The following is a 17,096-nucleotide window of genomic DNA, read 5'->3' on the forward strand; positions in this document are numbered from 1 at the left end:
GAAATTATCAGACATTTTATTCAGCTCAGTAGCAGATTAAATGGTGTTGTGCTTTCTTACCATGCTTACTCTATAAATTTTATGTTCTGACAAATTCAATACAGGAATAAAATGATCCAGTTTTGACTAAAACAAAGGCCACAATTCCAGAGCCAATATCTCCCTATCCAAAGGAAGAGGGACCAAACAAAGAAACAGAAGTAATAGTCTCACAATGTAACGGTATTCAAGGGCACAGTCAAGACCTCAATTCAACAGGACAGGTAAAAGCATATTACCTGTGATTTTATGAGCCATCTCAGTGACTCAAGAGGCTAAACTATACTTTGAGATAATCTTGTGTTTAATCAAGAATGTAATGCATACTCAACTACCAGTAATCATCATCAGTAATTTGCAAAGGCTGGGAAAAAAAGGGGGTTTGAATCTGAGTATCAGGTCCCAGAGACCTGAAAATTTTAGAATTTTCTTAATTCAGAAAGGGCCTGAGAAGAGGTTGCCAACAGAGGTGGTGGTGGATGTTCCATCCCTGGAAATATGCAAGGTCACGTTGGACAGGGGCTCTGAGCAACTTGATCTAGTTGAAGAAGTCCCTGCTCATTGCAGGGAGGCCGGACTAGATGACTGTTAAATGTCTCTTCCAGCCCAAACTATTCTGTGATTCTATGATTCTAGGGCTTCTTTAGGTTTGGCCCCACAAAAAGACATTCTAGGAAAAGATAGAAGCGTGCAAGAGCTGATGAATCATCAGTGACCCAGGTCAGCCCCAAGTGGCAATGCTCTTCTTAAAAGTCCCCTCTGCTTTCCTGCTCTGTCACCTTCCTGCCCCACCCAACATACACAGTCAGCCCCTTAAGTCAGACTGTAACCAATTGCCACAAACTGTAATCTCTCTGTCACAGTTAAAATTTGTATTTTTTGTAATTCTCACTATTTTTCTTCCCTCAATTTGCCTTAGTGTATTTTGCTGGACTGCTTTTAATCTACGAAATTCATTTTATATCTACTGATGCCAACTAAAATAAAACATGTAATGAAAGAATAGGCCCAAGTCACGCCTGCACAGGTGAACTCACCCTGGCTGCGTGTCGTCAGTGACACAATGGTACGTAAAAGTTCCAAACATCTGCACTCCCAGGATCCCATACAGGAGAAGAAAGAACAGAAGGAAAATTGAAACGCTCCATATCTGCTCTCCAGAACGCCTGGCAAAAAGATAAACAGGTCACTGAAAGCACAGGCAATGTTATGCCTTCTATGAAGAGCTCTAGAATAGAAAATATACTCATGCAAAGAGAGCAGTATCTCATCCTGCAGAAAATTTGTCCTTAAAACTGTTCTCTCACTCTGTGCACAAATATAAAAGGGTGCTGTGATTTTTTTTACTAAACCCCTAAGCTAGGGTTATTAAACCAGCTGAAAACTGCAAAGGGTGGAACAAAAATACCCAAATAAAATGCATAAAATCTGACTTTTGTAAAATAGTATTTAATGACTCATACAGACAAGATACAGTGATGAAATAAATTTGATATCAAATATAGACCAAAAAACACTTTCACATTACCATGACTTTTTTTTGCTGTTACATACTGTACTAAGCACACTTACATGTGTTTGTTTGCATCTCTGTACATGCAGCAATATGTGCACACTCATAACTGGAATGGTCAAGGCATGTGCTCATGTACTATTATTTACAAATATTACCCTACTAAGGGTATTCCACCTTGATTATTAAATGCCCATATTAATGGAACAGAATTTATTGCCATTGGTTGAAAATTGCTGGCTACAGTTATTAGGAAAATACAATTTATTAAAACATTTGGAAGTTCTGATCATTTTCTATAAAACATGATGATTCCTTACATATGGAAAATAGCAAGAATTTTTTGGCCAGAACCAAAACTCAGGAGGAAAATGCCCATTAGACACGAAGGGTCATGGATTGACTACGCAGTCAGTCAAAACTGAAATAAGCTCTATTATTTTTCAGACAACAACCTTACTTACTTCAAGATATTTGTTATCCTAGTTCTTGGCAGCTCAAAACGAAAATATATTCGGAATGCTCGAATCATTATGAGTGGTCGTGGAATCCGTAACATGCCCCATGGTGACATTTGGTCAACTATTTCAGCTATTTCAAACACCTATAAAGAAAAGAATCAGTAGTTTGTCTTGATGACCCTGTCCTGCACCTGTGTTCACTTCCACAGCTTTTAAAAGTATTAATACTACTTGTTTTTATTTTCATTTTCAATCTTCTCTTATTTTACAGTTTATTTCTACCACAGTTTTTTTAAAAAAGTCTTTGTAAATACTTGAATTCACTACTAAATTACCCCAATGAAATTCAGAAAATATAATCTGCCCATGCTCATACTGTTTGAGTCTCAAACAACTCAAGAAGATTGTGCAAGCTTGTGCCAGCTGCCTATTTCTGTGCTAGTCCCACTCAACACATTTCTAACAACATTGTTTGAAGTGATTAATATATTTCAGTATGAAAATCAGTATCTGTTAACATTGCACAGCAATAAGGTTTTTGCTGTGATGCAAAAGTACATGTATGCAGGCTGCCTGAGTTGCAACATTATAAATTCTCCATTTAATTCCAAGTGCATGTCAAAACTGTACATTGTCTCTTCCTAGACTCCAGTTACAATATAAATTTCAGCTAAGGCACAGAACAGGGAACCATTTCTCCAATACACTGACAGGTTATGCACTCAATAAAGAGTATTTAGCTGAAGGATTGGGTGCAAATGTCTTGTTTTAATCCTTGTCTCTAGCTCTTGGAGAGTAACTGCTTGATTTAATGCTTGCTCAAAGTACTAAGAAAATGGAGGGGGAACCTGGCAATGTGCAAACTGGGTAATGTACAGTTCTTTTCTGTAATGATCAACCTTCATTCTGCATGTGTACAAGGTGTACCAAAGTCTTCCCTGTGCAAAAAGCGGAAAATTACAATGTGTCTTAAATTTGTCAGAAATTTTATAAGTGCCTAACAACAATCAGTACAGAACTTTTACAGCCCTTATGCTATTGTAAGCTCAATGTCAGAGTTTTCAATTTGTTCTTACTTAGAAAATCTGCTACAGTTAAAGACCAATTGATCTGCAGGACAAAATTTCACCTATACCTTAACACTGCAATTTTTGGCAATACATCCAAGTTCCCCTCTTTATAAAAAATTATCAAACTGTTTCCAAATGTTTTGGGTTTTTTCCTTTGTGCTTTAACATGAATTCTGGAAAATGTTTTGTTAGGTATGAGTGATACTGCATGAAAGCACTCTACTCACTATAACATTACAACTAAAGAATGGCAAACATCTACCACTGGAATAATTCTCCCTTTAGGTGCCTGAGCTAATCACCATGGCACCTGCTAGATTCACTGGAAGGATATGAGCACAACTGTCATGTGGAGTAAGACAGAAATGTCTCTCTGAAGATGCTCCTTCCCCTTCTGACTGCACAGGGTTTATGTTAACAAACTTCAGATTAAATAAGAAAAAATAATCAAATTCTACTATCAATGTAACTATGCTGCAATGTGCAATTATAAATCTCTTTAATTCAGTGTGGTTTTTTTAAACAATTTGATCCGTGTACAACTCACATTTTCTTGATTGTGCCATGTATTTTTTGTAATCAAGGAACTATTCATTGCAAAAGGAAGTGAAATGATTACCTGCAAAACCAGTGACACCCAAAGACAAAAGACCATGAATCCATCAAACACACACCAGCGATCCTTTACATAGGAGCTATCACCCTACAAGAAAGGAAAGCTAAGAGGTTAATTTTTGTTTATTGTCAAAATTTACAAATATCATCTGCAATAGCTCTTGGAAGGAGAAGAGGAAATCTTTCCTGTGCACTTTTAAAAAGCCACTTTTGAAAGACTCCAAAAAACTAGTACCTGGATTAGAATATGCTGGAAACATATATACACATCATGTGGGTGAATAAATACTAATTTCATTCTTTTGCGATATTTCTAAGTTTATGTCAAAAAGAACTTACAAAGGTTTTGCTATAAATCAAAAAACATACAAAAAATGAACACTGGACTTAATTTTCCATTGTATTTCCCATTACATAATACACTGGAGGATCAGTGTGAAATGCTAGCAATCCAGTATTGTACCATTCAATTATTTCATTAATGTTGTACAGATCCAAGTAAATCAGTATCATTTTACATTCATTCCTTCATAACTTTTCAATCATTTTCCATGCTATTTCAAAAACACTTGATAGTGACCACTGTAACAATACTGGAGCATGGTTTTGGTGACAGTCCAATCCAGAGATCACTCCTAAAATGCAGCATGGAGAATCATGCATCCAAGCTCAGTTTCCTTCATACTGCACTATTCTCAACCTCTCTTCCAGTTTGCATGACAACATGCGACACAGGCCCTCTACTGCAAGCTATAAAAACACTTCTTTGTTGGGCTGCTAATGCCTGACACTTTACTGTAAACACTGAACTGAAAAATATCTACATTAATTAGATAGATTATGGCTGAGTGTTAGATAGCTTTGGGTACTTTGTGGAGCACAGAGGAAGTTGGGGAACAAATGTATGCAGAGAGATGAAGCTTGTTGAAAGGGAGACTAGACAGAAATGCACCTAAGGAAAGTGGATATCCCATTAATGTAGAAACATATGCAGAGACAATGACAATGCATCTGAGGGCATGAAATCACACCTTTTCAAATGAAGTTTCTCACAACAAATTTAATACAGCCTTCCCTGCCTTACACACTCTTCAGGTCCTCTGAAGGGATCTTTCAGGTGCAAATGACAATGTTTGACATCCACTTTTCACAGCTATAATTGGAGAAAAATTATTGTCATGTCTCAAGAACCTTGAAGCCATTTCTGGACTTTGTCCTCATATGTGAGTCCTGGCTTTATAAACATTATTCTTCATCTCAGTTATAGTTATTCCATTTCTTTTTTAAAGTATCAGCATTATCATTGATTCTAAAAGCACAGACAAGATGTTTTGTTCTAATACAACATTTTCAGTGACATACACTATCCTAACAATGATTTATCATTCCCTGCAGTAAGTGACAGTATGATATATAGTGTAAATAGAGACAAAATACGTTTTAAAAATTTATTTCAGTTGTAAAAATTCTTCAGGGTGGAAGTGAACTGTTAGGGAATAAGGAAAATACAGTATGTGATTTTCAAATCAGAAATAGAGGACAGAGAACTTTGGCATTATTTTCAGAAAAGGATTGTCTAACACATAAGTTCTCAATTCAAGAACCATGAGAAGGATGACTGCAAATAAGGGAAGCAACAGAACAGGAACTTTTGCATCATATTTTCAGCCTGTCCTTCCTGAAGAAAGTAGACTTAGTTCCCCAAGTAAACTCTGAGCTAGTCAGTAATTCTTCACTCAGGGCTGATAGAACTCAGCTATTTAGTGGTTATGCTCAGTACCTGCATAGTAGAAACATGTTCTTTGTCCACAGAAATCAGCTACTCACACTTTAAATCTCTTACCCTGGAACAAATCTCCAATGAGATTTTTATCAACATGCAACTTGTGTCCTTCAGTTGTGGCTCTGAACAAAAATGCTGATTGGTCTTTCTCTTGCTGAAGAACTCCTTGAAAATTTCTTTTCTTCTCTTAAGTACCCTTTGTTTAAACAGAAAATCTTCCCTGAGTTATAGTGTGCAGATCTGAGCAGAAACTTGGGCAGGTGTTCCTGTATTCACCCTCCTCTGAATAACTCACCAAGTTCTCACTGAAAGCCGAATCTTTCTTTAGAAACTGCTTTTTTTCTCCACAATAGGTATGGTATGATTGAAGCAGCTTTGCTGTTTTCTCCTTACAAAGGAAGATGTCATGACCCTTTCCATTCTTCTCACCAGTTAGGCTGCTGCACCACCTAACTGCTCTCAGTCACACCAGACCTGCTTCCACTGCTACACCCTCTGGGTGTGAGGGCAGCTTCCAGTGGATCATCCACAGAAACCCAGTGAACCTGAACTACACCAGAAGAAACTACTCCTTTCCGGGGAGCTCCTGATCCTTTCCACTTTACATATAGAGAGGCTTGGGTAAATCCTCTTAATGTTTGCCATTTGTCTGGCAGTGGATAAGGTGGGGAATCGTTAATGCTTTTATACTGCATATTGACTTGTGGATGTCACTTGCTGTTGGAAGCATTTTTAAGGCAGAACATTCTGCTACACTCTGCTTAATGCAAAAATCAGAATATATGTGCTACTTCCATGAAGTATCTAATTCTGGCTAAACACACACTAGTTAACATTACTATATTAACAGTAATGAACAGTGAGTTTCATTCACATTTGAAAAACATCTTTGGGATGAAACACCACACCCACAGTCAATGGCAGCTCTTAGACTTGGAAAGGAATACAGATAAATGACATTTAAATACCTCTGGTGACATCGTACCGAAAATAGCTGAAGTAATGTGTTAACCCCACAACCTTTTTTCATTGTGCCTGCTGAAATCTCAGAATTATTGATGAAGTTTCATTTAGTATTCTTTTCTGAATGCACTATTCCAGAACATGAAGTATTAGTACTGTAGACAAGAAGCCTTTTGCAGAGACTAATCAAAACCTCTTAAACTCATTAAAGTGGCTTCCTACTGCCTACAGTGGATAGTGGAATCTTGATGTGCACAGCAAGTCCTGAAAACTTCTCCAGTAACATGATTTACAGCCTATCTAGACAACAAAATCATTTGCCACTCCTCCAAAATAAAACCCCACAAGGTGCCAGAAGATCCACTTTCTCAATTGTGCTGAGCACATTAAAGGCAAAATGCCTATAGCCAGTATTAGGTGCCCTGAACAATCATTATACAAGTTCACAAGGGAAAAAAATAAATTAAGACCTAATGCTCTGAAAAAGTACAAAATACAAAGAGAACCACAGACAGAACTAATAACACTTAGAGCTGTTACTCCATGAGAGCCATTTCAGTTTAACTCATATGAGAAGCGAAGACTAGACAGACTGCAATTCTTTAATAAACGCTTATTTAATTATCAACCTTGCTGAAAACAAAATACTCTATGAAATTAACACCCAAATTTCATAAAGCAATCCGCTTGAAGATTGATTATGTCTGCTAATTTTCTCAAGCAATTTCAGTATCTCAGTGGTAAGGTAGACAGCTTAGGTAGATGATAGCACAGACATCCCTGAGGTCATTTCTGCCCCGCTTGTCTCTTAACTCCTCAGGAACACCTTGGGATGAACAGCAAATCCCTGCAAATCAACAGCCTCCTCTGCCTCCCTGCTTGCCTTAAGGAATTTTTGTTTCTCTTTCATCCCTGACTACCACCTGTTCTGTCAACCCTTACCTCCTGCCTCTTTCCAGCTGACTCTGTCTGAAAGCTAAATAAAAGAAGTAATATGATATTTGCCCTGAATAATCAGATTTACCATAATTTGGAAAGGAGTCCTGCAGTGTTGGATCTCTCATCAGAACCTTAGTCTCCCATTCTTCCTCACAGTCTCTGACAAACGTGATAGCTGAACGAATGCAGAGAGCTCAGTAACAACAAGCTACTGTGCCATCCTGTCATGATCACTGGGTCCTGCATGTGCTGGTAGTGGTAAACAAAGCATATTATCAACTCTGGTACACCCTTCAGATCATCCTGTGGGCTACTTTGTAAAGCACTACAAACAAGCATTAAGGTGTAGAGGCTGACATTTATGGACATTTTAGGAACAGCAAAAAAAGCACAGGATTAAATGGAAGGAATAGAGGGAATAGGAATTTGGGAGTATATTTTTTTCCCTCCAGATGCAGTGCTCATTATAACACAGAAAAAGCAAGCTAGAAGAGAGAGCAGAGCTGAGTTAGGTTTAGGGAAACCAATCTTCCTTCCCCCACTCTCTGACTCCACACAAACACTGCTGGGCACAGAGGTGTGAGTGGGACACAAAATTAAATCAGAGCTCAAGGCAGCACCTTGCCTAACCTCTCTCTCTCCTTGCATATGCAGATACATATGCACACACAGATGGTATGTATCTCCTACCTGGTCACAGACTATGCATACATTCCTCGTATTTTTGGCTTCAAACTTACTCTATTTACTTAAAAACCTGCAGTTTATAGTCTGCTTAGTAGCAGAACAATATGGATAATCCAGTCCAGCCCCCAACCTGACAACCACTTTCAATATTTTACTCACACAGTAAAAAGAGTGAAGATATATATATATGGCCTAATCAAGAAGGAAAACTGCATCTGACTTCTGTTATAAATTTTCCCTTTCCATCCCTCAAATTAAAACTATTTCACTAATATCCTCATGCATCAAACAAAGGTTGAGAACAAAGGGTAGGAAACAAAGGAAATTGTGAATTGCTTAGTTAGGACCATGCTAATAACTAAAGAAAAACTGACATATTTTAAAACGGGCAGTTCACCTCTAAGTTAGTCCTCTACAATAGTGACAGGATCACTTCAAAATAACCCAAAATAGATTTACTTTAAAAGTCTGTATTAGGGGGGAGAAAGAAACAATGTATGTGTGTGGGAATGACACAGCTTCCCATTTTCTGCATGTCATTTTTATGATAAAGTATCTTTATTCATAATGAAAGAACTTATTTAAAATATACTCACATAACAGCAACTGACTTGAAATGGCCAATGGAATTACAATTTCTGTGTAAAACTTAACTCTGAATGGCTACAATGCATATAATATCACTTTACCATCACTGAATTAAGTTCAATTTGTAACTACTCATGCATTGTACTGAACTGCTCCACCATCAGATGCTCTGAGTAATACATCACATAGTACATAATTTATCTTTTTCCTAAAAGATAATGTAATATTGAGTGTATTCTTGTATTCTATGCCAGAAAACCATTGAAAAAATCAGTAGATTTTACAGCAGAAATCCCAAAATTACTATATTTTTAATTAATAAAATGAAACACAGCTACTGCTGGTCCTTTGGGTAAGAGAGTGATGCTACAGACAAACAACAACATAGTTTCAATTGATCCTTACCTCTATATAAATAACCCCTATAATCACTAAAGAACCACTACTTCATCCTTTGCAATCATTACAATAATTAAACTGAATTTGTTGAGATTTTCAGATTGTTTTAGAAAACACCGATGAAGATACAAGGCTAAAGAGTTATTCACTAAAGAGCAGTTTCAAACCTGTTTTTAAGGGAGACTAGATTTTTGTTAATATATGTAATTAACTACACTGAACTTAGTATTTCATGTTTCATATCATATTGGGTGGATATTAAATTATAGTGTTCACATTTCATATGCTGCTTTTAACAGCAAAAAGCCAACAATCAAACACCAAAAAGCCTGTAAAGGAAAAAACAATTCTTTCTGAGCAAAACTCAAGACTTTCAGACAGAAAAACAAGGACCATTTTACTTGAATCCTGTAACAGTGTTTTCTGTAATAAAATGGAGTGGGGGAATTACAGTTAAAACCAAAACTGGTAAGTTAAACAAACAAACAAACAAACAACTCCCACAAAACAAACAAAAAGAAAACCACACAAAAAACCCTAAACCCAAACCAGAAACAAACATCAAAGTGTTGCACAATACACTTCATCAAGTACAAAAGGGAAAAATCATTTCCACAGAACAGTGGAAAGGAATGCCACAACACACCACCTATGTCACCCACAGCATTTCAGAGCATCTCAATTCAACCAAGTGTCATGTACTTTGGATTGACCACTATCCAGAGCCTCCAGGCACAGTCTTCATATCTAGCCCATAGAGAAGAGACATTATTGCCCAACAGAAATATGGCTCCTCAACCCTTGAGGAAGGGAGCTTTGCCGGTGCTTTATATTGCTGCTCTCTTGATGTATCAAGAGACACCACCTTACCATTGCAGCTGGGTGCCAATATGCCCTGCAGAGATTTTATGGGTTACTGCACTGAAAGCCTGAATTTCATTTTCCTCTCCATCTGCTCATCAGCCATCTGCATTCAGTGCTCCAGGTATTGCCTTACTATGTGACTCAGCTTCCCTGGATGTCTTAAAGGTTCAGCAAATCTAAAAATGGCTGATCAGGAGAATTAATAGGATTCCCCTACATGGAACAGCACTCACTGTTTCCAGGGAGTGTGCAGAAAAAAATCTCCACTCTTAGAACAGTTAAACATCTGATCACATTGCCCAGAGAAAGCTAGCATGTCTTTTCCTAGAAATATTTAAGACTCAATTTCATAGGACCCTGACTAACTAATTCTGAGCCCTGCTTTGAGCAAGAGGTTGGTCCAGACCATCTCAGGTTCCTCCCCAGACTGTTCCCTCATTGTGGCCATCTAAGCCAGTCTCCTCCAAATGCCTCCAAAGTTTTGGGGTTAACTCCAGTTCTACACCTAATTCTACATGTATGGACATCTGCTCACGCTTGGAGTACTCTGCAGTCTCACAGAGGTGATATGAAATAAACACTGCTGCACTTAATTCAGCACTATTCTGTCCTCCCCTAGTTCCAGTGTTTATGGTGGATGCAATAGGCAGATTGGGATCCAAATGTTTCAAGGTGAAAGCTTTTACTTTGAAGTATCAAATATTGCCTGGAGGCTGAACAGGGAGATTTGATAGGCAAACAGTCTCATCTAACATGACAAAACTCAGATTTATGATTGACATTCAAAGTTCTCATTCAACAGTAAAAAACCCACAATGATGAGGGTTGGAATATATAAGAAGGAGGCACATTCCAGAAAGAGGACTGCATCATTTAGTAATTGGCATTATAAAAAGCTGAAGAATACATTTTTTTTTTACTACAGAGACCAGAAAATTTTATCGAAACAAAAATCCTAGTACAGCTGTAAGAAAACCATATTTATGTTAATGGTGGAGAACACAATACTGTGAAATCCAATTTTACATTCAGCTTACTCCCTTAAAAATCCCACACAAATGTCATCATTTTCAGGAAAATAAAGCTGCACAGAAATGTTCTTATTCCCCTCAACAGGGATTTGGATGTCATTAAGATTTGTTTATCTTCATGTCTTGTTTGATCCTCTCAAATTAAGAGAGAAGACAAAATAAAATAGAATTTTTAGTTAAAGCAGACTTCCTTGAAAATGCAAATTTCAGCACAGAAAGGCACATTAGGAATTAATTTCCCTCTCTTGCTACCTGAAAAAATGTTATCCAGTATGTTGGTTTCACTGCTTTCCCAATATATGTATCATTTTACTCTGATATGAAGTAATACAGTAAAAATATCCCTCAATAATAGCTGTTTTCATAAGAATAAAAAGAAACTAATTTTTTAAAGTGCTAATAGAGAGGGAAAAAAATTACCAAAAATAAAGTTTTGTTAATCTAATTGTTCTGTATATTGAAAAAGCAATTTCTAGCTACACTATTAAAGTCAATGTACAGTATAGTTTTTCTTAGTAACTTTTAGATTAAATTTTGATCACCATGATGCGTCACTAAGTATTTTATTGTATGGACACATAATTCAATCCATGACCCAGATTAATTTATCTCTAAAAACTTCCATGACCCCTTGACCAGTTAGAATAAATACCATTTTTATTTTAGAAACACTGCTTATGTACTTTTGCCAAGTAATTTAAATGCATTTGATTTTCTAATGTGTTAATGCAAAAATGGTGCAAAAAGCCCCACTGTGTAATATGAGTCATTACTTTCCTGTAATAAACACTCCAATAAAACCAGACACAAGTAACCATAGAAACAGGTGTGTATATTCCAGTGCCATGGTCTCTAACCTTCCCTGGCCCACAGGAAGTAACACCCAACCAGCAGCAGGCTGCAGGCAACTTCAAATTTCTTTTCCTCATGATAATCAGTTTTAATTTCTTTAATTTTCTGTGACTGGAAACAGCATCAGAGCATTTTATGAGCCGCACAATCCCAGTAGCCTGGGAACAGATGTCCTTACAATGGTCGTAGACACTTAGTGAAGCAGTAAAAAAGACAGGAAAAAGGTGAGACAGAAGAATCAACTTTTGTAGATTGTCATATTCAAATAATGAGTATAAATACTTTTTATATGAAATAATATTTAAAAATAACAATCACAGCTCCAACACCAAAATATTCCAGTATTGATTATTAAAACCATCTAAAACAACATATTCTTTGCCAACACAGGATAGCATAGGACCTGCACTACATATCTAGGTTTCCAACAATGTTATACACAGTACAAAATTCCATTTTTTAAAATACATATATATATTAATATATCTATGTTTGTAAAATAATTTCTGACAAGGATAAGTAGTTTTCGTCTTATAATTGCAAGGCATAGGGTAAAACAGAAACTCAAATCTTATGACAAATGGTCTTTTTCGTGTTTGCTCTGTGAGCTTTTTATGGCCACAGGTAAGTAGTTTTTTCCATTTTTTCCCCTTCACTCTATTTAGTCAAAGCCTCCCAAAATTTTCTTATCCTTGCCACTGATTCCACTAGTTACATCCCTGCCCTCAAGGTCAAGGTTCTCACATTTGTTTGTGACTTGTGCATTCCTAGACTGAGCTTTCAGTAAAGATATCATAAACACATCAGAGCGCACTACTGCTGGATGACAGGAGCCACATATTCTGCTTTACTATCCAACCTTTGAAAGGAACACAACTTCCTGATCCTTAACTCATTTATGAACTATGGGTATACAGCACTCCTAAAGTCATGGAGTAAAATTAGTAATTGCAAAATTTCAATCTTCTATTTTCATTGTGTAATGCAACAGAAACAGCCTTGATGAAGTTACCAAAAGCTAGTAAACCAGTTAAGAGTGTTTCATCAAAATTCTATTAATATTTCCATCACTTATCAGAAAGATTAAATTAATTTTGTAATTCCTCCATTCTTGTTTTATGAAAATGGCATGCAAATTAATATTAAGACTACTGAAAAGAACACAAAACAGAATCTTGTAATAAAGTGCAGTAAACATCAGTTCTGTAATTGATAACTCAAGACAAACTTATGAATTATGATGATTATGGAAGAAATTGACTTAAGCATAAATTAGTTAATGCCATGAGTGTTAAAAAAGAATTTAGCATTGCACTGTGTGTGTACTTTCTGTAGTTCCCACCTATCCATTGACAATAAACATATGAGTTAGAGAAACTGCTGACTCTGAGATATCTACAGGTGAGCTGTTAGCCTGTGTACTTTAAGCTTCCCTTTCTATCAATGCAAAAAAAGGACCAGATAAGTTAGCCTTCAAAAGATAAGGATACAAACAACTACAGTAATTTCACAATCATAAGCCGCACTGAGTATAAGCCGTACTTCTGGGTTTCAGCAACTTTTTGTTCTTTGTCCACATATAAGCCGCACCTGATTATAAGTCGCACATTACAATACAGAGTGTGATAAAAGGTATCTATTCTTTCACCATCTGTTGAGGGTGGGGGCAGTGATCCTTATCTCCGTGGCAGATATTTTGCTAATGGTCCATCCATTGAAACCAGGCAGGGCATTGTTCTTTATCTTTTCACAACCCATCCTTCCTCCAGCGAGTCATTTTCTGCTAATGGCCATTGAGTCCCACTGTGGGACTGATAAAATTACTGCGTCCCATTGGAAGTTGCTCCAGCAAGGGGGAAGAGCCCAACATTTCTTACCAAAATAAAAACAGAGGTTTTGGGACACTAAGGGAGCCCCTTTCTCCACTGGACTCCAGAGGAAAACCAGATTTCTCCACATCACCACTGGACCTCTGGAGGGAAACTGCACCTTCTGCAGAAACTGCTCCAACTGAATCACATCTGTCACTGCAGGAGGATGCAGCCACCATTTAATGGGACTCCTACCAACACCCTACCTGACGGGGTGTCAGGTTGTACTCTGACTTTGTCAGGGTTTGGAGTTTGTTTCTTTGTAGTACTGTATTTCTATTTTAACTTCCCTAGTAAGAACTGCTATTTCTAATTCTCATATTTTTGCCTGAATGCCCCTTGATTTCAAAATTATAATAATTTGGAGGGAGGGGGTTTACATTCTCCATTTCAAAGAGAAGTTCCTGCCTTCTCAGCAGACACCTGTCCTCCAAACTAAAACAGCAACTTTTCCTTCTTTGTCCATATATAAGCCGCACCTGATTATAAGACGCACTTCGGGTTCTGACCAAAATTTTAGTCAAAATGGTGCGGCTTATAATCGTGAAATTACATAATTGTAGATCACTGCAGTCCTTCAAATTAGTGCTGATGAATATTACTTTACTTTTCCTATTTTAAGTCCAAAATTTTTTGCAAGCTTATCCTCAGTTCTCTCCTCTTGAGCACACAGCAACTACGGCAACCAAAGAACCTGTCAGAAAAATGATGAGGAGAAGAGGAAACTATTCTTTCTGAACAGGACGAATGCTGCCTGGAAACACCCAACATGCTGGAAGCCACTGATTTCAGTTAACTAAGTAATTTGCTGTCTTTAGTACTAGACAGACATGAGCAAAACTGCTCCCATCTATTTGTGACTGTTTTGGTAGCAGATGAAGCTTAGTTTCAATTCCTGCCTGAATTCACCAAGAATGAAGAAAGTTAATGGTGTAACCATTCACTTCTGCCCCTTGCAGGAGTTCTGAAGTCAGTGAAAAGCACACAGTGCTACTGAAATAAGACTGACAAATCCACTCACAAGTACTTCAGTTAGTACAAGGTTTTGCTGTAAATGTACAGTAATTTCACGACTATAAGGGCGCACCTTTTTGACTAAAATTTCCCCCAAACCCAGAAGTGCGCCTTATAGTCTGGTGCACCTTACATAATGTACAAAGTTGTGAAATTCGCAAACCTGGAAGTGCGAGCCCGCAACAGTCCCAAGCTGAGCAGAGCCCACCCAGTGGCAGCATTGGGCCAGCAGCGGGCCGGGGCGAGCCCAGTGGCATCGGGACAGCGCCGGTGCGGGGGGAAAGCTGGTGGCGGTGGAGTAGCCCGGGCGTGGGCAGGAAAGCCCGGCGGCGCAGCCTGGGCTAGTGGGGAGAAAGCCGGCGGCATTGGGGCAGTGGTGGCGTGGCATGAGCCCGCTGGCATCGGCGCAGCGGCAGTGCAGGGGAAAAGCCCGGGAAGGCGCAGAGCTCCCAGCGCGGCACAGGGCACCCAGAGTGCCGGGCAGCGCAGGGCTCCCGGAGCGCCAGGAGGGCGCGGGCTCCCGGAGCGCTGGGGCAGTGCAGGGAGGGAGGGAGCGGGCTGCCACAGAAGCCGTGAGCCATGGGCGCTCCGAGCCGCCATGAACCGTGGCCCCCCCCGAGCCGCCACAGCATCGGTGCCGCGGGAGCCCTGTGCCGCGAGGGGGAGGTGGCACCACGGCACCGCGGAGCCGCGAGGGGGAACAGTATGGCAGTACCACAGAGCCGCAAGGGGGAACAGCATGGCAGTACCACAGAGCTGCAAGGGGGAATGGCACGGTGGCAGCGCCGAGCCGCGGGGGACAGGCGGCATGGCAGGAGCGCCGAGCTGAGCAAGGGACAGGAGGGGCGGCGGGAGCACCGAGACCAAGCGAGGGACAGGTAGCAGGGCTGAGCCACGAGGGGTGAACAGCATGGCGGCACAACGGAACTGCAAGTGGGAACGGCACAGCAGGAGCGCCAAGCTTAGCGACGGACCGGTGGCACGGCGGGAGCGCCGAGCCAAGCGAGGGACAGCAGCAGTGCTGAGCCGAGCGAGGAATGACAACGGCAGCTCCGCGGAGCTGCGATGGGGAACAGCACAGTGGCAGCATGGAGCTGCAAGGGGAAGGACGGCCCCACAGTTGTGCCAAGCTGTGCCAGCCGGCACCGGGGGCGGGCGGGAGTGCCAGGGCCCACTGCAACCGGGAGGACACCTGAGGCTGCCTTTGAAAGGCCTACGCCGATCTGTGAAAAATGTTTGCAAATTGAGCACCTGCCAGTAAACTCCAAGATTGCGCGATTCCATTACTGATTCGTTATTTGTTGCACACGACATGGATTCTCGCTGCAAAAATAAAGGTGCGTCTTATAGTCCGGTGCGCCTTATATAACGTACAAAGTTGCAAAATTTGCCCACTCCTGGAGGTGCGCGTTATAGTCCGGTGCACCTTATGGTCGTGAAATTACTGTAATTTATTTAACAATGGGGAAAATGTTAAGGACCATTACTTATGATTTTTTGCTATCTCCTTTGTTAGCTGACATGTGTCACAACTGCATGGTAAAAAAAAAGATATTTGTACTAAATTTAGTGTAGTGCTTGTGTTGTATTAAAAAACTTTCTCATTTTCAGCATTAAGTGTCAAAGAGGTTTTTTTTAACAAACAGAAGGAACTCTTGCTTTTTTTTTTACAATGTAACTCCCTGAATGGAGGAGTAGGATAAATCACGCCTCTTTTTCACAACGTGATTTCAGTGTAGGTTCTCTCATACCATCATGACCGTGATTAGGAGCTGCAAGGAAGATGAAATCAAATGAAGAAAATTCCATATACCCTAACAATGTCTATGGAATGAAATGATATCCACTCATCTTTCATTCCCTAAAGGCTGAATTAACATCTGAGATAACCGTGTCTTGGTTCCTTTTTGTTATAATTTTTGGCACATTTTCCTCTTTGGTTATTTTATTATATATAATGCCACAGTGCAAGTGTCTAATACAAGAAATTTACCTGGAATATTTCTCTTTACCTGGAATATGTCTCCCCATACACATGCTGAACACTTCTAATTAAGGCAATAGACACCTTTAAAGTAAAGTATCCTTACCTTGGTCATACCCATGTGAGATGACCTTCAGAAGGCACATACAGCATACAGTAATTTTTTCATTCCACTGATTAAAAGAAATAAAGACCTTCTGTCACAGGTTAGGATGCCCTCTTTCTCTGAGAAGACCAATGCTCATGTAATAACACATATGTTTTAGCTTTAAGAGTTATCCTTAATTTCTTCAATTCCATCCCAGCTCCTTTTTCAAGGAGGGGTTAATTTTGGAAACTTTCCTTGAATCAGAGAACAGACTTATGTCAAGCACATAGTCATGCTCTTAAGTGACATATGAGTGGGCACATCAAAGTGAGCTT

At 39.2% G+C, this 17,096-nt stretch overlaps 1 protein-coding gene across 1 annotated transcript in view; it reads right to left on the minus strand.

Moving 5' to 3' along the window:
• NALCN (sodium leak channel, non-selective) overlaps nt 1-17,096 on the minus strand; it is a 235,583-nt gene that overhangs the window by 200,668 nt on the left and 17,819 nt on the right. Inside the window, 3 exon segments of the mRNA XM_033051319.1 lie at nt 1,077-1,205; nt 2,017-2,156; nt 3,703-3,788. Of these exon segments, the coding sequence (XP_032907210.1) occupies nt 1,077-1,205; nt 2,017-2,156; nt 3,703-3,788 (355 nt within the window).

Source organism: Catharus ustulatus, chromosome 2 (assembly GCF_009819885.2).
Source record: "Catharus ustulatus isolate bCatUst1 chromosome 2, bCatUst1.pri.v2, whole genome shotgun sequence".
Lineage (NCBI taxonomy): Eukaryota > Metazoa > Chordata > Aves > Passeriformes > Turdidae > Catharus > Catharus ustulatus.